Source organism: Crassostrea angulata, chromosome 6, assembly GCF_025612915.1.
Source record: "Crassostrea angulata isolate pt1a10 chromosome 6, ASM2561291v2, whole genome shotgun sequence".
Lineage (NCBI taxonomy): Eukaryota > Metazoa > Mollusca > Bivalvia > Ostreida > Ostreidae > Magallana > Magallana angulata.
In genome coordinates this window covers 49422321-49447166 of record NC_069116.1, presented here as the reverse complement: position 1 = coordinate 49447166, position 24846 = coordinate 49422321, and the positions used below count along the sequence as shown (strand labels likewise).

General features: G+C 29.7%; 3 protein-coding genes and 1 pseudogene across 3 annotated transcripts; all 4 read right to left on the bottom strand.

Moving 5' to 3' along the window:
* Nucleotides 1-669, bottom strand: part of LOC128187576 (cubilin-like) — a 39901-nt pseudogene extending 39232 nt beyond the window's left edge.
* An 11808-nt stretch (nucleotides 670-12477) lies between these two features.
* On the bottom strand, nucleotides 12478-18537 carry LOC128186623 (uncharacterized). Its single transcript, XM_052856453.1, has 4 exons — nucleotides 18429-18537; nucleotides 13068-13103; nucleotides 12872-12962; nucleotides 12478-12777 (listed from the first exon to the last, which is right to left on the bottom strand). The coding sequence occupies exons 1-4, from the start codon at nucleotides 18535-18537 to the stop codon at nucleotides 12531-12533; spliced, it is 483 nt and encodes a 160-aa protein (XP_052712413.1). The 3' UTR covers nucleotides 12478-12530.
* A 3395-nt stretch (nucleotides 18538-21932) lies between these two features.
* On the bottom strand, nucleotides 21933-22858 carry LOC128187575 (CUB domain-containing protein 2-like). The gene is made up of 4 exons (XM_052857992.1): nucleotides 22816-22858; nucleotides 22517-22740; nucleotides 22172-22322; nucleotides 21933-21997 (listed from the first exon to the last, which is right to left on the bottom strand). Exons 1-4 carry the CDS (start codon nucleotides 22856-22858, stop codon nucleotides 21933-21935), a joined length of 483 nt encoding a protein of 160 aa, XP_052713952.1.
* A 757-nt stretch (nucleotides 22859-23615) lies between these two features.
* LOC128187574 (CUB domain-containing protein 2-like) lies at nucleotides 23616-24311 on the bottom strand. Its single transcript, XM_052857990.1, is given in 3 exon segments — nucleotides 23616-23777; nucleotides 23970-24193; nucleotides 24269-24311. Coding segments are annotated over 3 exon segments (429 nt in total).
* Between the last annotated feature and the right edge of the window lie 535 nt (nucleotides 24312-24846).

Below are 24846 nucleotides of genomic sequence, written 5' to 3'. Positions count from 1 at the left end.
GTGTGTTTGTTGTTCTTGGTGTAGTTTTCTTGGTTGTTCTTGTTTTTGTTGTTAATTGGTCTGTTGTTGTTGCTGTCGTTGGTTTTGTTGTTGTGTCAGGAATGTATACTTTAAAAAAGTTGTATCAATACTTAACATAATATATTGTACAACATATGTGCTCAAATTCAGAACCTTTCCTTCTTTCTAAAGCAGAAAATATTATGTACCTCTCCAGGACAGTTTAAATCCTTTGGAATTGTGAATGTCATCCGACACAAATGTTATCATGAACATGTTCCCAGTATCTTTCCAATCAATTGAAGAATAATTACCACATCTCTTCATAATAAGCTTGTAAGATGGATCCATTTTCTCTATCTAACAGATAAATTTATACAATTTTGTTTATTAGATAAGGATTTCATGGTCGTCATAGTGTTAAAGTCTCTCTAAAGAACCTCATTATGGTATTCTTACCTGTAAATAATCCCCACACCTAGGATGTGCGAGGTACTCTACCACACTGAAGTCGGTAATATTCAGAACAATTGTTGCTTTGGAATATCCAGTTTTCAAGCTCCATGTGTAATTGGCATTGTTTGGATAATTTCCAGGATAACCAGGTGACGTAAAAGCTCCACTACTACCATTTTTTGAAGCGTTGATTTCTTGCTGGTCGGAAAACATCTCCCCTAATAGGTGTGTGTAAAAGATTTTGGTTGCTGTTATAACAAAATAGTCGTAGTATACCAAATTAGTCAATAGTATATTATTGTTATACTTACCAATCACATAAGGTATCAGATAAAGTAGAGGGAGAGGGCTCATCTTATAAGGGAAACAGAGACTTCGAACCAAATCGATATGCTTTGAAATGAGGAATGACAGTGTAAATTGATTTTTATATCAATATTAACATAAATACTATTTCCGTAACAATACATATGTACAATGCCTATATATCCCTGATGCCTTATTCTATCTCACGACAAGTGATATGAAGGCTTCAACAACTGCACCAACATTATTTACACAAGGATGACAGGCATAAACACAGACATTCTTACTTACAAAATGTTTGAAGATTGAATAGTTGCCCATGAGTGTGTTTTTTAGATTATTAAAATGGATATTAACTATCACATGGACGTTTTAATTTAGTCATTTAATAATTGTTGCGTACGCCAGCAGGCATTAATATCTTAAACGTCATATTTACACGCTTATTGTCCAAATCGCTAAACTGTGCAACAATGTCTGTATTTAACTTAACTTTGTATCAATTAGATTATAGTAAAATACAGTTTTATAAATTTATTATTTTTTTCATGCTTTTTCATGCTGATTAATTTTGCAAAAATAAGTGATTGGATTCGAGAGAACATTTCCATTCTTAACTTTTGACAGCAGCATATCTCTTTAATCGCCTCTCGTTGCGCTTGAAAATGATACTTAATCGCATGAAACTTCATTGAAGCAATGATTTTTAGTTTTTGAAATATCCATGATATTTGCGTATATAAATACAAAAGAAAATAAAGAAACATATCCGGAAAGGTAAAAATGAAAATTACTTAGAACAAATAATTTCAATGTTTTCAAGTTCAGTATAGAAGCTTAAATAGAAAATGCATGATATATTATTTACATACACATTGGTATATTACGGTACAAACGAAAATTTTGTCAAATATTTTTAGATAGAAATGTATATTCCTGGTTTATGTTGCAGAATAACCTCCGTAGTCGATGAATGTTGTTTTGAAATATAAAAGCCGAGGCGTTAGCCGAGGCTTTTATATTTCAAACAACATTTCGAGACCGAGGAGGTTATCCTGCAACATTCACGATAACAAGAACTTTATTTTATTCTACTAACAGCCCAATAGTTCTACAGATTGGTTCTCCTATAGAGAGACGATCTAGGTCATTTTGACGGCTGTTCCGTGTAACCCCAATGGTTTTGTTAGTAATGTTTACATGTGTATCGATCAAAGGAATCACATGCAGACGACAGAATTTTTCTTTGGATTTTTAATACTCTTTACTTATTTATAAAATATCTTTGAATCATGTTCCTAATATTGTAACGGCAATTAAATACGATTATTACCACTACACGTTATATATTTTAAATGTAAAAACACGCAGTGAAAATGTGCCAGGGATGTGCTAGGAACAGCCGCATTGATCTCTTAAAAATAATCATTTGAGGCAATACTCATCGTTTTGACTGGAACTAACACGTGAAATTGACGTAGTTTTCAAACTTTTTACGGTTTGAAGTTATACTTTCATGGTCAGTGCGAGACAAATATGTATGTCTGATCTGATAATTTACTGATGACGTTCGTGGTATATTGGAGAATAATGTCCGCGGCATCTCTTTGATCTCAGCAATAACTCTAGTAGAATGTATGATATGATATGTATAATATAATTTTGTATTATATAATATTTTGCTATATCCTATGATATTGTATCATTTGATATGATCCAAACAGTATCCATAAACATCCAAGATCACAAAGTATGATTTTCATATAATATGATAAAGGTGGTCTCATAAAGGTTGTGCCTCATAAGGGGAATGGCTCGTCTCGGTGAGCTTTTTAATCTGTGATTACCTACGATTAATATTTGTTAGACAATTATTAATACATCGGACTGACTACGGTTTCCCCGTTTTTCATGATCATGACAATATGCAAACGGTGGGTGCGACCGATCGGAAGGGGATGCTTACCCCTTTTAGGCACCTGAATCCATCTCTATCTTTTTAGAGGTCTGCGTTTCCTCTGTTTTGAATTTGTATTACGCTATATAGATGTTTCAGACGGTTTACAGTTTGTAATTGTCGTTTTTCATTTAAAAAATGAAGTAGAGGTACGTGGCCAAAAATATGCATGTTTAACATAATACCTGTACAATTTTCTTATAGAACCTCCAGGTAATCCAAAATGACACCGAAGTTACCAGTAATAATGTACATTAAACTAAAACTAATACAGTTCTATAACTTCCTTGAAGCAAAATTCAAGTGAAAAATGCAAAAAGCATATTTGTGGGAAAATAAATCATTAACTGTATGTATGTATATAAATCTATAAGGAAATTCGCAACATCGCTTGCTTGACGTTTGTAACTTGTATTTTCGGGGAATTACTGCAGTGACACGAACAATTGTGATGTTTAGAAAGGAAATTGATTTGTCGTTAATAAAATCTCAAAATAAGTTTTGTTCCTCTGTTGTATGTATTTTTGCATTGTTTATCTCATAAAATCTCAAAGTTTAAATTAATGAACAAAATCTAATGTTAGAATGTTGTCATCGCCATTGTCGTTTTTTTTGGTTCTTTGTGACTTATTTTAGTTCTTTTGACGTTGACAATGCATGGAAACGTTTGTTGATTTGAGGAAACTTTATTCTAACTACAATGTACACTAACCTGCATGGAGTGACTAAAATCATTAACATTTTGTTTGAGGGCTGTTCGGAAATAATCGAAACATTTACACTTTTATTTCCTCTGAAACTAAATAAACAGTTGAAAATTCACCAGAAAGTACGCCGAGATAAATGTTAATACTGTGAAAATGTTCTTGTCCGTGACACCATTACACCGTTCCTGATAAGCTGACAAAAAATCTTGCCAGTTGGTATGAATAAGTACTTGAATTTGTTGTCATTCTATTTTTTAAAAATGAATTTTTTGGCCGTTTTCTATTGTACACATTTTGTTTAGGCAGATGCTTGATGGTAAAAGGTCTTCTGATGAGATTCGTGTATTGGATGGGCCTCTTTGACATCAAAATTGCTAAATAAGCAGGAGTGTTCATATCAATGCAAAGCATATTTTGTTGAATTTTTACATAATATCTACGCTTGCAGAGAAATTAACTTTTGTCATCGTGAATAGTAATCTGGTTCGAAAATGATAGTTTTGGGAATTCATGGTGTAATTTCGACCATTACATACTGTACCGTGTATGCATGGAAAAGAGCCAAAAATTTAATGTGTTTTAATCTTGGAATATGATATAATAATAAATCAGAGAATTAATTTTAAACTTTAAATCTGTGGAAAATCACAGACCGAATTTGGCTAAAAACGCACTTAGAACTTGATATACCAGTATCACTTGTATGTGGCAGAGTTCTATGAAATACATGTATATTCTCTCTCTCTCTCTCTCTCTCTCTCTCTCTCTCTCTCTCTCCTCTCTCTCTCTCTCTCTCTCTCTCTCTCATGTAATTGGAAAGGTGAATGCGACGCCATAAACATCTTTGTTTATCCGCCACTGATTCTATCTCTCTCTGATTTTCTCTCTCTCTCTCTCTCTCTCTCTCTCTCTCTCTCTCTCTCTCTCTCATGTAATTGGAAAGGTGAATGCGACGCCCATAAACATCTTTGTTTATCCGCCACTGATTGACATTATGGTGGATATAATTAGCGTTTGTACTAACATAAAGCCCGAGTAGTACAAACCTGTTGTCGTTGGTTGTATTGTTGCTGTTCTTGATCTGGTTGTTAATAATGTTTGTTTGTTTTGTCGCATGCAGTTCTTGCTTGTGTTGATAGTTCTGTGTTGTTGTCGTTGTTGGTTGTGTTGATTCTGTTGCTGTTGTCATCGGTTGTTTTTGTTGTTGTCTCTGATACGGTTATCATTAGTTTTTATTTGTTAAATTCTGTTTCATGTAAATATTTCCGCCTGTCACAATTGCCACGATCAAAAACACTACTCGTCCTTAATTTGGATTACTTTATTTTGTTTTCAGCAATTTTTTGTATGTGTATGTGACACCCTCTCTCGATGTTTTCTGATTCCAGCAAAAAATAAACTTTCATTACCAAAATCATCCATTTAAAAAAAAAACAATATTATCGGTATAATGCTATGAAATTCATTATTTCTATTATTACCTTTTTTTAAACCAAAATAAATAAATCTAATGATACTGAATAAAGTATCTAAAGTGTATGATAATGTTCGAAATTCGAGAATTAAGTTTCTTTTTAAAAAACTTCTAATGAAAAAGGACTTCTATTACATATATCATTATCATTATTATTAACATTACTAGAGAATACTCGAACATTTTTAAATAGACTTATTTTTATTAATTTGTACAAGTTAGTTTCAGTCTATTATTTAGAAGCATGCCGATTTTAAGGGTTTTTCTTGCGCATTTCATAACGAATTTTGAACATCCAATGTTGCACAATGCTATACTCTGTCCAGGGTTTTTTGCTTCCACTACTTTTCGCTTTATCTTTCGATAATAATAAATACCTTTGTGCTCAACCTAAGTTCATCCACTTATATGAAAAATGTCCAGATTATCTGTTTTGAAACGCCTTCTCTACTGCTTCAGGTTTCAATACACATCCCAAAAAAGAAAGTCTACGGGGATTTTGCCTCAGCCATTTATAAGCCCGGATGATTACGTTGAAAAATTGCGCGAGGTTTCCCGAGTACTTCCGAATAGAAAAAAGATGTAAACATTTCCCATTATAAATATCTTAAGAAAATTAGTTTTCGTTTCTGTAAACTTTTATGAGTGAAAAGGGATAATATGTCAATGAAGATATCTTTGATATTTTCTATTTCATCGATTTCAACTCTACTTCTTTCACAGGTATGTGTATTTTTATTAAAAATCACCAAAAAGTGATGGAAGCAATAACGTTGCACAGCCTATAACTCAAAATCTAAATTTCTTGGTTTGAATTTGATCAACTTAAAGGTATTAGAAGAATTGATATCTTATGCCGGCTATTTGGTTAAAGTTTTTATAAGCCCAACCCCTTATCGATTGATTCTTGAAAATGTCTTAATTCGTGAAAAAAAAACCCAGAATTAAATTTGTTTGTTGTAACTTAGATGAAACAGTAATTTCCACGTGGAATATTGAATAAACTTGCGTGATTCACTGAGGGTTGTTTACGTCGTAAGGTAATATAAAGCATGTAATACTGTGTTAAACACTTGCACAAATGAAAAAAACATTACTCTTCAAAGTCTATCTTTCTCTTTCTCAATCTCTCTTCCTTTCTTTCTATCGTAGCTTCATACTTTAAATAAAAATGTACATAAACAGAGTAGCAAATATTAAGTTTAAGGACAAATAATTAATGTTTATGTTAAGTATCATTCTTTTTTAAATTGTTGTCATCCATGGCGCGATCATTTTTGGGAGTTGATTTTTGCAGTTACTCTGGTAAACCGGAAGTCACGTAAAACCGTAGTACAAATGTACTTGAAATAATCGATCAATTCGATGTCATGTATCAATTTAGAAGCATTGTTTTTCAAGGAAAGTTACTTATAAATACCTAAAATGAATAAGAATTTAAATGGTACAAACAATTTAGATAGTTTTTGTAGTCTAATTAATTCCTACAGCAAAGTTCGATAACAGTGGTAAATGACGGACTATCCGATCTAAAAATAGAACCGGTTCTGGCAAAGACTAGATTTAATTATCAATTGCTTTGATACACTTTCCCAGAAATATTTCGATTTTTGATACAGTCATAATACATCGTATAATTTGATGGCGAAGTTTTATCTTTGAATATTAAACAACGTGATGTATATGAGGTTTTCCGTCTATAGCTTAGAATTTTTGCTGGAAAACTCCGAAAATTTATGAATGATACATATGTTTGTAATCGTTCAAATAGAGCTAAAATACTATTTTTCATGCAAAAAAACCATATCGCTGATATCAAAATAAATAAAAATCCATAAAATAAGCTCCCGTCAGTACATCAGTCCTTTGATTTTTTAGTGTTGAAAAGAGGAAAAACTATTTATAAGAAATCAACAGTCTTATTTTTAACAATCAGAAAATGTTCTTTAGACTTGTTGATGTTGCTAGTTGGGTATAATTTTTTACACGTTTACAAGATAGTTTTAATTTATTTTCAATATTTTTTTTTGTATGGCATCACATAGAATTAATAGTAAAATCATATAAATATATTGTGCAAGCACACTTCCTAAATTGCATAATAACCACAACTACAAAATAGATTTTAAAAAAATTCAGGAATTTATTTAGTTACCTTGTAATAATGTCTTTTAAGCCGAGGCCATTGCCTTATTCTGACTTCCTCATTAGCTTCATGAAATTAGAATTATATTTCGATATATGTGAGAAAACAAGGTATTAACATAATTTCTCATCTCATAATTTGACCAAGCTCATGTCACTGAGAGAACCCACCTTATCTGTACGGAAATTCGGGAAAATTGCTCAACATTCGTACTTGTGGGAAAATACTGCAGTGACACTACACGTAGAAACCAGATGTGATGTAAAGAAGAGAGGATCATGTTAGTCGCTTTTGATAAGGAAAGTCGATTAAAGAAACACATTTAATGCATACATGATCGTGATTATGTAAATATGTATATATCAACAACAAATTAAACCATATAAAACTGCATACTTTTACTGACTTTGATTAAACTGCTTTATAAAGTAATGCTAGCAACTGAACTATCATTGTATGTGGTTTCCTAAATGTCATTGTCTAGAATTTGTAATTGATTTTATTAGAGTAACGTTTTCTACTATTCCAACATATATTACAAAAAACAAACATATTGAAAGCAATCTAGCGAATGTATGTAGAAAGGATACAGTGATTGAAAACCCTTCTGATCACAGTGCATTCCTGCAATACCTCTTGATCTGATGCTTTATATGGAGAACATTTTACAATTATCTCCTTCTAATGGTTCTTAGTATTTTGCTTATATGTTCACTTCGCCAATTGACAAGTAATAAGCTTTGAGTCATGTCAACATATTTTTGTTGGTAATCAAATCGAGCAAGACAAATTAGATATTAATTATATTTTGTGTTTCTTTGTATACTATATGCAGCAATATGTTTTGCTACAAAATTTCGTTTCATTCATTGTCCATCTGAATCTAATGTCAGTACATAAGAAATCATCAGTGTACATAACAGTTCGTTCTGTTTTTAAGGTTTAATCAACAGCAACAGCAACATCTATTGTAGATAACGTAAACACACTAATGAAAATAAAATGATATTCATAAAATATTATAAGAAAGATTAAATTACATTCGAATATAAAAATATTTATAAGGAGTGTTAGATTTATACGTGTATTCTGCATACTTTGTTGAAAGTTAAGCGTTTCAGTCTTTTTAAAAAACAGCAGAACAATATTATGAGCAATTGGTAGATCTTTAAAGTAATTTTCAAACTCAAATGATAATCCTTGCCTAAATCAAATTGGTGTGTATTTCATTCAGAGAAATGATGATTTTAAAGAAATTTTCACAGCAACTCCTTGTATTACTTAAAGTAAAAAGAAAATGCACACAAAAAAGTCGTGATTTAATAACACACTCAATAAGGAAATCAAAAGATGTTTGAGGTGTTAGTAAAAAGATTAAGGTAGACCCCTGCTTTAGTGGACTTCAATATATTTACAAACACAACATATTTACTTACATATATTTCTGATTATACCTTTTATAACAATAGGCATGTTCGTTAAGTACAATAACTAAATAATGAGAGTTAAGCCTTCAAGATCCACATTTAATGACATTTCTGGTTGAGAAAAGGATAAGGCGTTAAACATAATTACTTACTACATGTATGTGTTTTCAAGACAAAATCCTTTTATGGCAATAATGATTCCTTCTTTTGATGAGCTTTTGTTTAATAACCTACAGCGTAACATTAAAATATTAAGAAGTTCAAATCCAAGAGAATACTGGAAACTCGTGAATGATAAAAGCTGTAACGAATCTAACGATATTAACATAGTAGATTTTTATGACTATGTTAAAACTGTTAACGCGAACGAACATGATTTAGATATTAAATTAGACTATTCTTCCTTCAATGATAGATGCGAAGATACATTTTGTAACTCTTTGCTCAATGACCCAGTTACCGCGGCCGAAATTCTTGAGGTTGTTAAAACTATTAAAAATAACAAATCGCCGGGACCAGATACTGTTGTTAATGAATATATTAAGTCATCCATTAATATCATGATACCATTATATGTTAAACTTTTTAATTTAGTGTTTGATACTGGTATTATTCCGGAAGCCTGGTTGGTCGGAAACATAAAACCAATATATAAGAAAAAGGGTAGTTATGCTGACCCACAAAATTACCGTCCGATTACTCTTTTGAGCTGTCTAGGAAAGGTTTTTACTTCTGTATTGTGTAGAAGGTTAACTACTTTTGCTGATAATGTTAATCTTATCAGGGAAAATCAGAGTGGTTTTAGAGAAAATTATTCTACAATTGACAATATGTTTGTTCTTTACTCCCTGATTGAACTTTTTTCACTTAAGAAAAAGAAACTCTTCTGTGCTTTTATTGATTTTAAAGCTGCATTCGATAAAGTGTGGAGAATAGGATTATGGAAAAAACTCATTGAATATCAAATTAAAGGGAAATGTTTAAGGGTTGTTGTCAATATGTATAATGGATGTAGATCAAGAATATTTTATAATAATGATTTTTCCGAATATTTCCCTTGTCAAAATGGTGTCCGTCAGGGAGAAAACTTATCTCCGTTTCTTTTTGCATTATATCTTAATGATCTTGAAGATTTTTTATCACATGAAAATGTCATAGGACTAAAAAGCCTGTCTGAAGAAATTGAACAAAATTTAAATTGTTATCTAAGAATTATGATTATGTTGTATGCAGACGACACTGTGCTGATGTCCGAAACCGAAGATGATCTACAATATCAGCTTCATTGTTTTCAAATGTACTGTGAAAAATGGAAATTACAAGTGAATGTTGAGAAAACTAAAATTATTATTTTTGGTAAAGGTAGACAAACCTCAAATGTATCATTTTTATACAATGGTAACGAAATAGAAATCGTTAAGGAATTTAAATATTTAGGAGTTATCTTTTCAAGAACAGGCTCTTTCTACAGTACTAGGAAATATGTAGTGACTAGAGCTACCAGAGCTATGTACGCAATAATTAAAAAGTCAAGAGAATTAAATCTATCGATTGATTGTCAACTTGATATGTTCGATAAAATGGTTGTTCCAATTTTACTGTATGGTTCTGAATTGTGGGGTTTTGAAAATTTATGTATCATTGAAAAATTGCATCTTAAATTTTGTAAACTTATACTTAGTCTTAAGACGTCCACACCAAATTTTATGATCTACGGTGAACTTGCTAGATATCCATTGTGTGTGAAAGCAAAAATTAGAATGTTGAATTTTTGGATAAGATTGTTGAAAGGTAAAGAATCAAAATTGTCATATATATTGTATACTTTTTTACATAGCCTAACACAAATCAACAATTATAATTTCAAATGGGTTGAATGTATACAGAATATTTTACATGAATGTGGTCTAAGCTATGTCTGGTTGACGCATAATGTAGAAAATGAAAAATGGATTTTAAATGTTGCTAAGCAAACTTTGATTGACCAATTTCAACAAAAATGGGTCTCTGATTGTAACGCATCTAGTAAAGGATTGATCTATAACTTGTTTACCAATAACACTTTTGTACCTAGAAATTACATAAACTCTGGTGCTTATATGAATAACATTACTACATTAGTTAGATTTAGAACAAGCAACCATAAACTGCCAATTGAGACAGGCAGATGGAACAATGTACCTAGAAATCAACGATTTTGTAATTTATGTAAAAATAACATTGGCGACGAATATCACTATATCATGATATGTCCAGAATTGAAAGAATATAGAAAAGCTTATTTACCATCAATGTATTTTAGACGACCAAATGCTTTCAAATTTTTTGAATTATTTTCATGTAAAAAATTAGCTGTTATTAATAACTTATGTAAATTCATCAATATCATTAATAAGAGAGTCAACTCTCCAGGTTGATGTGTACAGTATACACTCTTGCTTTTTGTTTAATATTGTATGTATTGTATATTTTCTCTATGTTGTTTTATACAATATGAGAATAAATAAAATGAAATGAAATGGAAATCCAAAATCTAACACATTTATTTTTTCACATGATGCACACAAATCAATTGAAACTAAATTTAACAGTTCACCATATTGCACCCCTTCATAATTGCTACAAGGAAGCAGTTCATGTTTTTGTTCAGGTTTTTCGGCCTTTCAATATCAATTAGCAAAATTTATTTCTTTATGATCTGAATAGTTAATGTCTTTGTATTTTGATTACGATTAAGCACGGATGCACCCAAATTAAGACTTCAAAAAAGTAATGCAAGGGTATTATCTTCGAATTGATATCTAGCTCCAATGTTTAGGTTAAAATGAAAGATACCTTCTATCTATATTAACAAGATATATAGTTGTAAATTTGCAAAATGGATGGTGATAGTAGCTTGTACCCTTGGTAGAAGAAATAAAAGAAAATATCTCACTTATGAAAATGTGCACCCAGGTATCTTCATTGATATATCATGGTCAGTTTTTAATATCCATAAATATAAACTATTTCAAATTCAATTCGAAAAACAGTGGGAAATTAAAAGTCAATCAGTGTTAAGTTTCTGTAGTAAAAAAGAACACCTGTGATAAATTCTTGAATGCGTCCTGATAGTACTCAAGTTAAATCTAGTGATGAAAGTAAAATCTGTTTTATAAATCTTCTATGAAACTGAGCGTTTATATCTGGAGAAGCCCAGAAAGGAACAATAAGATATTAAAAAAAATTGTATTTCTAGCACAGTGTCAATCATGTCTAATGTATATTATTAAAGTTTTATAACAACTGTTTGAATCACTGAAAAACTAAATGGTAATAATTTTCCATACAATTTATATCATAAAAGTGCGACTATACATGTACCACTGAGTGCTTCGCCAATTAATTATTCTAATTAATAAGGAAGAATCATTAAATAACCCATAGTAGAGTTGCACGTACATGTAGTTAGTGTTTTCTACAATTAGAGTTTTGCAAGCTAAAATAGGTTTCGATGCAATTAATATCGTATATATAAATAAATTCACTAATTAATTTTATAAACAAGGATAAATAAACAACTTTATTGGGAAACATAAATAAACTTGTAGAATAGTATTGATTTGCTTGGTCATTTTGAAAATAATAGGGATGCATCATGAAAAGTCTCAAGTAGAGGTCGATAGTTTCTTTCACTGAAATACAGTTTTGCAAGCTTAAATAAATTTCGACGCAATAAATGTCGTACAGTCACATGGGTATATTATAAATTTGTTCCATTAACAGGCTACAATAAACAACTTTATTTTGAAAAAAAAAACTTTTAAAAATAGTATTGAATTGCTTGGTCATTTCAATCATATCGATAGTTAGTAGATTTATGATAAAATTCAGTCATGGTTTTATGTCATTCAATTTTTTTTGCATGTAAAGAAACTCATAATCTTAACTAAACAAAAAAAATAAAAACAAAACAAAACGTAGTTCAGTGCATATGTGCAAGACTAAATGGATAAATTCGCATACTTATGACAAAGTCACAGTGGACTTATCTACCGGAGAACATTACAGTCTACTTTCATATGTTTTTCGATTTAAGATCTGATGTCAGATGGTACAAGTTGGGGTTGACGTTTACACGTGGTCTATGTTCAAAGGTTTTGTCGTACATATGTTCCGGCACTTCGATATACACCTCATCTTCTTCCGGCATGGAGTCTTCAATCAAGAAGTGTTCCAAAGGAATAATTTCGTAGACATTTCCAACACTGGCCACTGATTTGCGCGGTACTGGATAATTTTTTTCCTTGGTATTTTGCCCAATACTGTATCAATGATAGAACATGATATACATATGATGAAGTGTATGTTTATAAAATAAGGACATTTCTTTTTTCTCACTTTATCTGAAAGATTTACCTGTTTGACCGTCTTTGTCTTTTAATGTATATCATGATCACCAAGGCAATCAATGTGATTTCTACAACACCGAACCCAGCGACTAAATATACTATGATTAACAAGAAACTTATAATTTATAGCAAATGAGTACATGATTTACTAAATACATTTCATACAACTTCATACAAGTTATGCAAAAAATCAAAGACCATACTTATCTCATCTCTCTGTATTTTAATGGCAAGGTCATCTGAGAATAATGTTTGTTAGAATCAATGCATCAAAATCAAATCCAATTTATTTATCAAAACGTAAATTGCGATAATGAATTGAATGATTGTTCAACAAATACAAAATGGTGTTTTATCGAAGATTTCTTATAGGGTTGTAGGGAAAAAGCCTTGATTACAAGTGCTTGATTTTAAAAATAAGATTTTTGATAAAATTATGTAGTTCTTGAATGGTATTATGCAGGTTTGCTGTTCTTACTCATTGCCATTCTTCCAGGAGTATTTTTAAGCTAAAAAGGTAGATAAAGATAAATATGCTGATTAAAATGTTGATTTTGATACGTTGATTAAAAAACTCTGATATTTCTGGCCCTTAAAAAATTAAAAAGCATTACTGTATTGTCTATCATTGTCTATCATTCAACTCGTTTTACATTACTACTAATACTACTACTACTGTAGCTCGGAACGCTCTTGGGTAATTGCTTCGTTTTCGACACACTTTAGTTTACTTAATAGAAACACATAAATGGTAAAATCCGATGATTTTATATTGGTTATATTATATATATATATATATATATATATATATATATATATATATATATATATATATATATATATATATATATATATATATATATATATCAGGCTTGGGGCGAATTACATTGTAAAGTAATGCATTACATTACCATTACTTCATGAATTTGGGCATTAAATTACCATTACCATTACTTGATTCTCTTGAAGTAATGCATTACATTACCATTACATGAGTAAAGTAATGCATTACCATTACCATTACTTTATTTTAAAAAAGTAAAGCTAATAAAGAGCTTTTGCAAATGTTTCAAATATAAAACACTCTATAACATATCTACAGGTTCATGTTCAGGATCAGTTTCAAATTCAATGACTATATATACAAGAGTCATTCTTTATTTGCTCAACATATAATAATCTTGTGGCATTATGAACAACATATTACATAAGTAAAAAGATATTTATAGACATTTGGCATGATAAAATGTCAGATATGATATAGAGACACAGAATTCAGGCATAATAGAAAACAATTTATTGAATAAGGTTGCGGTTATTAAAAAGTTAAATAGAGATATTTCCAAAGATAACACACATCTTTATAATTTTGGACACTTAATTGTATTAATTTATAGACTTTTTCCAGTTATATTTCTTAATATATTTGAATCGGATTTCTTTATGCTGAGGACACTTTAAGACAAAAGATTGCTGTTGCACTTTATGATCAAAGTTTCAAAGGTTTCATCTTTTAACTGCATCCTATTAATTTGAAAATTTTCCCAGCTATACTAAATAAACGTTCTACAGGTGCAGTGGAAGCTGGGCCTGAAATATTATCTTAGGATATATAAGTGAAAAAATAGAAAAAATACATGAATCTTGTATTTTCTATCAGTCCAAACTAATGTACTTAGTAAACATGTACGAGAGAGAGAGAGAGAGAGAGAGAGAGAGAGAGAGAAATTATTTTCAAAAGGGTTATAATATTTGAAGTGATTTTGATTTTCATCATGGATGGACAGTGCATTCATGCATGTCTGTCCCCTATTCTATTGGGACATGGCATAGGGAAGGGGATTGGGGTGTTTAGCACTTCTTATAACAATAAATTGTTTTAATACTTAGGTTATCCTGGGGGCAAAGTGTGTTGTTGACACATCTTTATTGAAGTGCAAACTAATTGTTATAAATTGTTTAAATGATTTAAAACTCTTAAAGACAACACTCATAAAAATGTTATGAAACTGTTGTTATATCTAGTAATATGAACAATTTAAAAATGAAATTTTATAAAGCTAAAACATTTTTTTTCTTGAATTATTTCTTTCTTCTTTATAATAAATTCAATCAAATTCAATTTCAGCTATTCATTTATTCATCACATTTTTTAAAGTGACCATGAATAAATAAGCATAGTAATGCAAAGTAATGCCATGTAATGCCAGCATTATACTAAATTTTGGAAAGTAATGAATAACATTACCATTACTTGTAATGCTAATTTTGTGGCATTACACATTACTAGCATTACTTTGAAAACATGTAATGCATTGAAATGCATTACCATTACATTTAGCATTACCCCAAGCCTGATTGATATATATATATATATATATATATATATATATATATATATATATATATATATATATATATATATATATATATATATATATATAATAAAAGAAAAAAAGCAACACTAACTGCAAAACATAAGCGCTTTCATTGTTAAAAATCTTCAGACGTTTTACAGTCGTTAAAACTATGACGTAATTACGTTACCTAGTGAGAACGTAATTCTCACTAATCATCACTAGTAATCATCACTAGGTAACGTAATTACGTCATAGTTTTAACGACTGTAAAACGTCTGAAGATTTTTAACAATGAAAGCGCTTATGTTTTGCAGTTAGTGTTGCTTTTTTTCTTTTATTATATTTTTACCGGACACTGAGAAAATTCTTTTGTGATTTGGATATATATATATATATATATATATATATATATATATATATATATATATATATATATATATATATATATATATATATATATATATATAGAATATTTTGAAATTGCGCAACAATGCATGCAAGTTAAACATTTCAAATAAACTCCTTAGAAAGTTTTCTATTTGCCTCTTGAAAAAAAACAAATACCTTATATAGTTCAGAACCAAATCAAAGCGACATAGAACGGAAAAATTTTGCATTTAGTCACAATTACAAAGTTTTTCGAAAAACATATTAGGATTTTTTTCTAACTCCTAACTACAAAATTAAAACATTCGGTCTACTCTATATGTAAAAAAAAGTGTTCACGAAAGTCCAGTTTCTCAAAGCTGCCCTTTAACCTCAGTTTATATAAAGTGTTGCCATTTCACATTAAAAAAGAAGTCATTGCTGCTTTGAAAAAAATATCGCAAATTGAATTGCCAATGGTTTATCCCACGTAGCTAAAATTCTGAAATTCTTATTCCCACTTAGCTAAAATTGTGATTTTCACACCTGAGTGAGCATTGAGTATAGTCTGCTTTAGGTGTGAACTACCTGTATAAAAATCACCTGTTATATATAGTTTCATGTATATATTCTTGACAATATGGATCTACAGTGTTATAAAAATTTAGATTTAAGTTCTATCAATCATTGAAAGGTTTAATATTTATAAAATGAATAAATAAAATAAATTTTCAGACAAATAAAATAATGAAATAAATTTGATGGGCCTGGCAAGCAGTTGTTTAAATAAACAACACACCACAGAAATGATGGCTCAATTAGATCACATGAAACTTCAATCAAACTAATGCCATTCAATTTCATTAAATGCTTGACCATTAACTATCTTATACATGTACTTTAAATGTAGGTTATGTTGTGTTCTTCTAAGATGTAAAGGTTCCCAGCTAAGTTCATCATACAAACATGATCAAGATGAATTAACAATAAGTAATAATTCCTGCAGCTTCTACCTGTACCTTTTCAAGCATAAAAGCAAAATAGATTTTTATAAAGGAATTTCTATCTATGACATGTCTCAGTAAATCTAAGTATATCCAGTCTCTTACAGGCTTTTTCATCATTTTTTCACTATTAAAATCAACAGCCCAAAATATGGACCATATCATTTTTATTTTTTCAAGATCCTCACAAAGGGACATAGAAGGGGTAGTAATGTCATCAACAATGGCAAACAGGGATGTACCATCCACAAATAATCTAATGTTATCCAAGATACCTGATGAATAAACTAAGAGAGATTGATAAGGACTAATAAATTAATCTAAAGAGTATACTTTATTACAGAGAATTAAAACATGTCTTAACAGTTTCAAGAAGAATCCAGAAATGATGCAAAAAGAGGCCTAATTTTAAAGCGAGTATATTCAACCGGAAAAATTCCGGAAAAACATAAACACTATTTATAGGTCCTTGGATAAATTTGCATATCTTTGACAAGCTAAGATATGCCATATTATTTAATATGTCATCAGCAATATCATTGATATACATGTATATCGAAAACAAAAAAGGGTCAAGCACTGATACTGACCCTTGTGGTATCGCAGATTAATTAATTTCAATATCAAAACCACTTTACAACGGTATAAAGAGACTGTGAAATACATAAACATTTAAGATTTTCTTATTAAATAACAATTATCCCAGCATGTATAGTTTTATAAGTAGATAAAAAACCTTCTAAATTCACTTTTTCTTAATTGTTTATAGGTATATCAGATTCCATTCACCCCAGGATATTTGCACTAAAAAGTAAATTATATCAAACTGACATGCTAAAATATTTATGTACATGTATATTATATTCTGAAAAAGTTATAACTGCTACACAGAGTTTGTTGTTGACTGTGATTGTATAAATAAACTTTAATGCACCCATGTATGTTTTCCTTTTTCTCAAAAGAATGAATATTGAGTAATTTTACATAAAATAAACTTCAGCTACGATCAATAATAAAACAAACTCTTTTTAATTATCAAAATTACTTTTATTTAATACCTGTATATAATTATTTATTTCAATTTTAAACATAATCTTTAAAAATTGCCCCTTCATTTTTTATTTAATTAAACATCTAATTAAGGCCAATAATTGAACAGACTATAATTCACCTGTAATTAATTTCCTTTGTTCTTTGACACCCTTACCTTTGCACCATTCCCACTTAACTAAAATCAGTCACCCATAAAAAATTCAGAATTTTAGTGGGAAGACACCTTGCCAATATATGAAGATAATTTAATGCATACTTATTTACATTGTACAAATCGCTCAAAAAAAAAATACCTAACAACTAACAGTGAAAAATATTAATATTTAGATATAAAGATACCTAATATCGTTGTTAAAATCCTGAAATAGGTTTTAGTGTAACAGTTGACCTACAAGAATATAATTACTTATTCAGTAATGCCCCAAACGGGTAAGAGAGTGATTATGTGCAATAAAAAAAGAAAATGCTGTTGAAAATACCATTTAAAACATTGGTATGATTATGTTCCTGCATTACGTTTAAAGAGTTTATAAAAGTTATGAGCCATTTTAATGCTATTTAAACTACTATATCTTGAATGAAAAAGGGGCTCTCTAAAAAATTATTAACAGCAAGGTAAATAACTGTTTTTGAATTAAATACCTGCCTCCTAAATACCTGCAGGAAGCAAATAAGAAAAGTGATCAAATACCATTAATTGTTTCTAATCTAATTCCTCTTTATCTATCTGATATTAAAAATTATTCTATCAACGTATACACGGAAGTTTCAAATTAATCACCTGTTGTGGAGTTCTGTTGTTGAGTGGTGAATTCTGTTGGTACCAATGTGCTGATCTTCCTGGTTGTGTCAGTCATGGAGACAAATGTATTCAATTTATGTGTTGCCATTTGTGCTGAAAAAATATTGATTGATAAACTCGAATACAATTGGATTTTAGCTAAAGATTTTGGCCAATTATAAGATAATGCGTTTTGAATCAATGAGGTCTAAGAAATTGTTGGCTATATTATTTATCTCCGAAATGGTTGACTCTTTGAATGCTTATATATATATATATCTATATATATAACACCCGCATGAATCATCAAAGAAAGCATTTCATTGTTTATATTAACATTTTTCTTTTAGCGAATTGATAAATTGATTATGAAAAGTAAGTAAAATTCAATGAACTCCTGTTAATGCACCTAAATACGTTAGCTAAAAGAAACAGCCAAATCGCCTTCTGTGAAACTTTGAGTCTAACATCGTTAGACTAAGGTCATCAAATGTTAACGAGTACTCGACTATTGCTCGGTCACGACGAACATTGAGTAAATTTTTTCGTTGTCGATTACTCGTTCAAAATTGAACAAAAACATTTTATTTCTTTGTAACGTAGAAGTTTTGGGGCTTCAAATAAAAATAAGAGTTTTCTTTTTTCGGCATTCATAATTACGTTACACTCTGTTTAATCAAACTGGCATCCCTAGTACATTTTTAAGCGGCTACAAATATATTTGTTAAATTTGAAGGACAAATTATTTTTTTGAGTACTTATGTCAATATGTACTTAAAGTAATTAATTTGTGGTTCTCTTAAACATTTATTTATTTGATTAGATGTTTGTATAATTCAAAAATTTAATCACATGAACTCAAGGCGTTTGTTTTTACAAAATCATTAACTTTAATTGTTGATTTAGCATTGCAAGGGACAATGCCTTTACATGAAACAGGTCACACTTGATATGCTTAAGATGATATAAAGCTAAATTATGTGTAAGAATCATTAAAAAAGGGAATTAAGACATTAAAAGCTAACGAATGAATAGATAAAATATATTGTTCGTGTCATTAGCCATTTTTAGTGCTTTCCTCAAGTTCCCATTCAGCACAAATATATATATATATATATATATATATATATATATATATATATATATATATATATATATATATATATATATATATATATAAAACTATTCACTTTACATGGCAGCGGTGAACCACTCTTTTTGAAAAATATATGTTTGACCCCAAGGTCACTCAGATATTCGATGTTCAGAATTTATCAATTTTTTTTCCGAAATTTGAAATTCTTAATTTGGATTTTCTGAAAATGCCATTGAAGGTCAAACAGTTCCAAAGCATGTGAGTTTTATCCAGTTTCCAGGTAACCTTGACTTTTGACCTTGATATGACTTTTTTTGCATGCAGAAAGGTCAATAAAATAATTGCAAGCTGTTTTGCATCCCTACGTTTAGTCGTTTTTCTTTCTTTATTTTATTTTTATTTTTTTGTAATTTTTCGCGAAAAAAAATTAAAATGAGAAAAACAGTATTTCTATGAGGAGATTGCATTTTCAAGTAGTCATTGACGATTTAGCGATTTTCGACGAATATACAAATCTATGGTAATCAGAACAAGTTTCATAAGGTATTGCTTTCAAGATTTTTGTTTAATATCATCTTAACACTACCGATTTTCGATTTAATTTGCCTTTACCTTTTTTTTTTAATTTTGTAATAATACAGAATACATATACATTGTTAAAACAATTAATGACACATTTGTACAATTATCGAATATATGTCGAAATTAGCATGTTAATGAGCCACCAATCTTTGAATACCATATTCTTAATAATTCTTAAACGGCACTGAGCGTATTCAAGACGTAGTTTTCCCATTGTTATAACTCCATCCTAATAAATCTATATTTTATATAAATTCATATGGTATTCAAAGATTGGTGGCTCATTAACATTCTAATTGCATTACGTTAATTTAGGGCTTCCAAAGTCTAATATTTCGTAATTTTAACATTACAGTGTACTTGCAAAATAAGAGAAGTGGTTATTAAAGCAACGATATATTTCTGTGTAATAAGATTGTCTTCAAAATGATTTTTAATACACTATCGTATTAGCGACAAATAAAGGGTAACTAAATGACAGGATAATAAAATTTACTGATACAAAAAGTGATCATTCTATCGTTTCAGTGAAATTTAAGGAAAACTTAAAAATGTCATATTGTGATTTTTTTTAATATAAAATTCATAGATAAAAGTTGAAAATTCTAAAGTTTTTAAATCATATATTAACAAATCCAATATTAAAGTTGAAATTTCTAACTTTAATCTGAAAAAGCACACTTTAATCTTTATAAACCCAAATCTATTGAATACTGCATTAAATACAAATTCAACTATATTTAAGTTTAATACAAAGTTTGTCCGTGATATAATGCACACTGTTTACAAGATTCACATATTTACAAGAAAACATTCAAAGCCAAAATGTTGTAAATTCCAACTTTAAGTTAGAAATTCCATTAAATCATTAAATTAAGATTTTGCAACTTTACTTTAAAAATGTTTCAGCGGCTGTCGTCATGCCAAAACTAGTTTTTCTTTGCTAAATCGCATAAGATAAACCATTTTCGACCCTATACAATATGAACAACTGTTTGTGTACGAGTGTAAAATAACCCCTTTTAGGATTTTGTTTTATAAAATACCTTACTTCCCTTCCCGACAAAATCCGGTAATTAAATTACATGCCGTTCCGTTAACCACTGACAATCATCAACATATGGAAATTGGTGTGCATCGTTCAATTCTGATACGTGAGTATAACGTCAAATGAAAATTTAAAAGGAATAATATTACACTTATATTTGATCTAGTAATTATATTTGATATTTAGTAAAATTCGAATTCAACATTATACAGTAAAAAATGCTTATTACGAAATGTCAGGGATGGTCAATTCTGCTTCGTTATAAACGTAATCCGTCTTATTCATCAGCCTCACAATATGCGGATAAAAACCACTTTAGTATGAGCGTCAATTCAAGCATGTTTGTTATAATTGTTTTAATGTTGAATCTTAGATCAAAATGTTACTAAAACTGTAGCCTTTTTATAACTTTGAATATTTGAATTTAAAACATATAAGCATACATACGTCTTGTATTTATAACTATCCCTGTTTTTGCAATAGGTATGTCAGCATCTGTTGTATTTAATTTTTTAAGTCTTGTTGTAACATTGATTTCTGCTGAGGTTTTCAATTTTATTTTTGAGGTCAACAAAGAAGTTTGACTCATCGCAGGTGTCATAGGTATTTTTACTATAAAAATTATAAAGACAATGCTCTGATACATGCATGATTCATGTAAACTGTTTTTGATCAATCTGTCAAACTGTATATAAAAGCCAAATGTAAGATAAAATATATTGACAAAACATACATACAGCTTGTTCTCGTGATATTTTTTGTTTTTGATGTCGATTTCTCAGGATCTGTTGTTCCCAACTTCTTTGGTCCAGTCGTTGTCATGATTTTGGCTGAGGATTTCGACTGTATTTTGGAGGTCCATTTAAAAGTTGTACTCACCACGGGTGTTTTAGGTATATTTACTATAAAACATTATCAAGACAATTCTCTGATGTATGCATAAATCGTGTAACGTGTCCCCATAAGTCTGAATCTCAAAATAATCCTCAAGCTTACATTAATATTTTTAACATGTACCTTTCCATGTCAAGTTAAATCCCTTGGTGTTGTGCAAGTTATCAGACACAAAGTGAATGGTTATGACGCTTCCATCAACTGTCAGATTGAAAGGTTCAAAGTTACCGCATCTATGCATGGCCTTAAAGCAACATGGTTTCGTCTGATATATCTGAAGAAACATAAAGTACCTATAAGGGCCTAAAAAATATGCATGTTTTTGTTATCTTTTCAAAGTTCTTTAACTCTTTAAATTCGTCATATGATTATTTTTAAAGATGAAATTCTCTTCAACAATATATTTCAATCAAATTGATCTCTTTAGTAAGACGCATGTTAAGGCATTTTTTTTTATTGAATGCTGACCTGTAAATAATCAACACAATGTTGAGTGCCCTCATACTTTTTGATGTCGAAGTCTTTAAAGTTAAATGAGACAATGGCATTAAAATTTCCTGTTCTTAGTGTCCACATGTAGGCAGCATTGTCTGGATAGTTTCCAGGATAACCTGGGGAAGTTATGATACCAGTAGAACCATTTCTTGTGGCGTTAATTTCTGTTTGGTTGGTATACTGTTGTTTTTCTGATACTTATAAAAGAATTGTAATAACATAAACCAGTTTCAAAATAACAACCATACGACAGAATGAATAACGAGACTTACCAACCACAGCAGTCATTAAGTACCAGTAAATTAGAACATCCATGACATTTAAGAAGTCTAGAAAGCATGAAAGAAAAAAAAAATAATATAGCCTTTATAATAGCCAATATTTATATTGTGAGTTTTCATGTATTTCCACCTTTTTTGGTTGCATCATTACACTAATTACGTTATATTTTTGTTCTATTGGATGTTATTTGTGAAAAATGCACTTTTATTCAAATTAAAATAACTGAAAATTCCCTGAGTACAGTCTGTAAATGAATCACATATAATGACTAAAATGAATTTTTTTATTAGCATACACAAGTGTGTTTGTTATTCTTATCATTTATATTAAAATGGACATGGTCACAATTTTCGTCAAAAATTATTTTTCCGATTTTAATGAGTACAGTGCTTCAATAATGCATTTTTAATGGACCAAAATTTGAGTTAAAAGCAATTTACAGAACCTTCAATTCTTCGCTGTGTAAACAAAGCTTTTGTTTACATTTTGATGTTGAGTAAAAATTCCAGTTTTAGACCTAGAATAAATGTGTTAAACGCTAGGAACTGTTAATTTACATGTATGCATAAAATAAATAAGAAGATAGAGAAAAATGCTTAAAATATTTTTTACTGGTACATGTAAACAAAAAACAAAGCACGAGCCTTGTTTACATGACATAGAATTGTGAGCAGTGTGTCTTGCCTATAACTATACGACTGACTCTCAAATTTCATTTAATAATTAAATTTGCATTCGTAAAGCATTGAAAATCTTTCTCAAAATAATCCTCAAGCTTACATAAATATTTTTAACATGTACCTTTCCATGTCAAGTTAAATCCCTTGGTGTTGTGCAAGTTATCAGACACAAAGTGAATGGTTATGACGCTTCCATCAACTGTCAGATTGAAAGGTTCAAAGTTACCGCATCTATGCATGGCCTTAAAGCAACATGGTTCCGTCTGATATATCTGAAGAAACATAAAGTACCTATAAGGGCCTAAAAATATGCATGTTTTTGTTATCTTTTCAAAGTTCTTTAACTCTTTAAATTCGTCATATGATTATTTTTAAAGATGAAATTCTCTTCAACACTATATTTCAATCAAATTGATCTCTTTAGTAAGACGCATGTTAAGGCATTTTTTTTATTGAATGCTCACCTGTAACTAATCAACACAATGTTGAGTGCCCTCATACTTTTTGATGTCGAAGTCTTTAAAGTTAAATGAGACAATGGCATTAAAATTTCCTGTTCTTAGTGTCCACATGTAGGCAGCATTGTCTGGATAGTTTCCAGGATAACCTGGGGAAGTTATGATACCAGTAGAACCATTTCTTGTGGCGTTAATTTCTGTTTGGTTGGTATACTGTTGTTTTTCTGATACTTATAAAAGAATTGTAATAACATAAACCAGTTTCAAAATAACAACCATACGACAGAATGAATAACGAGACTTACCAACCACAGCAGTCATTAAGTACCAGTAAATTAGAACATCCATGACATTTAAGAAGTCTAGAAAGCATGAAAGAAAAAAAAATAATATAGCCTTTATAATAGCCAATATTTATATTGTGAGTTTTCATGTATTTCCACCTTTTTTGGTTGCATCATTACACTAATTACGTTATATTTTTGTTCTATTGGATGTTATTTGTGAAAAATGCACTTTTATTCAAATTAAAATAACTGAAAATTCCCTGAGTACAGTCTGTAAATGAATCACATATAATGACTAAAATGAATTTTTTTATTAGCATACACAAGTGTGTTTGTTATTCTTATCATTTATATTAAAAGGGACATGGTCACAATTTTCGTCAAAAATTATTTTTCCGATTTTAATGAGTACAGTGCTTCAATAATGCATTTTTAATGGACCAAAATTTGAGTTAAAAGCAATTTACAGAACCTTCAATTCTTCGCTGTGTAAACAAAGCTTTTGGTTACAAATTTGATGTTGAGTAAAAATTCCAGTTTTAGACCTAGAATAAATGTGTTAAACGCTAGGAACTGTTAATTTACATGTATGCATA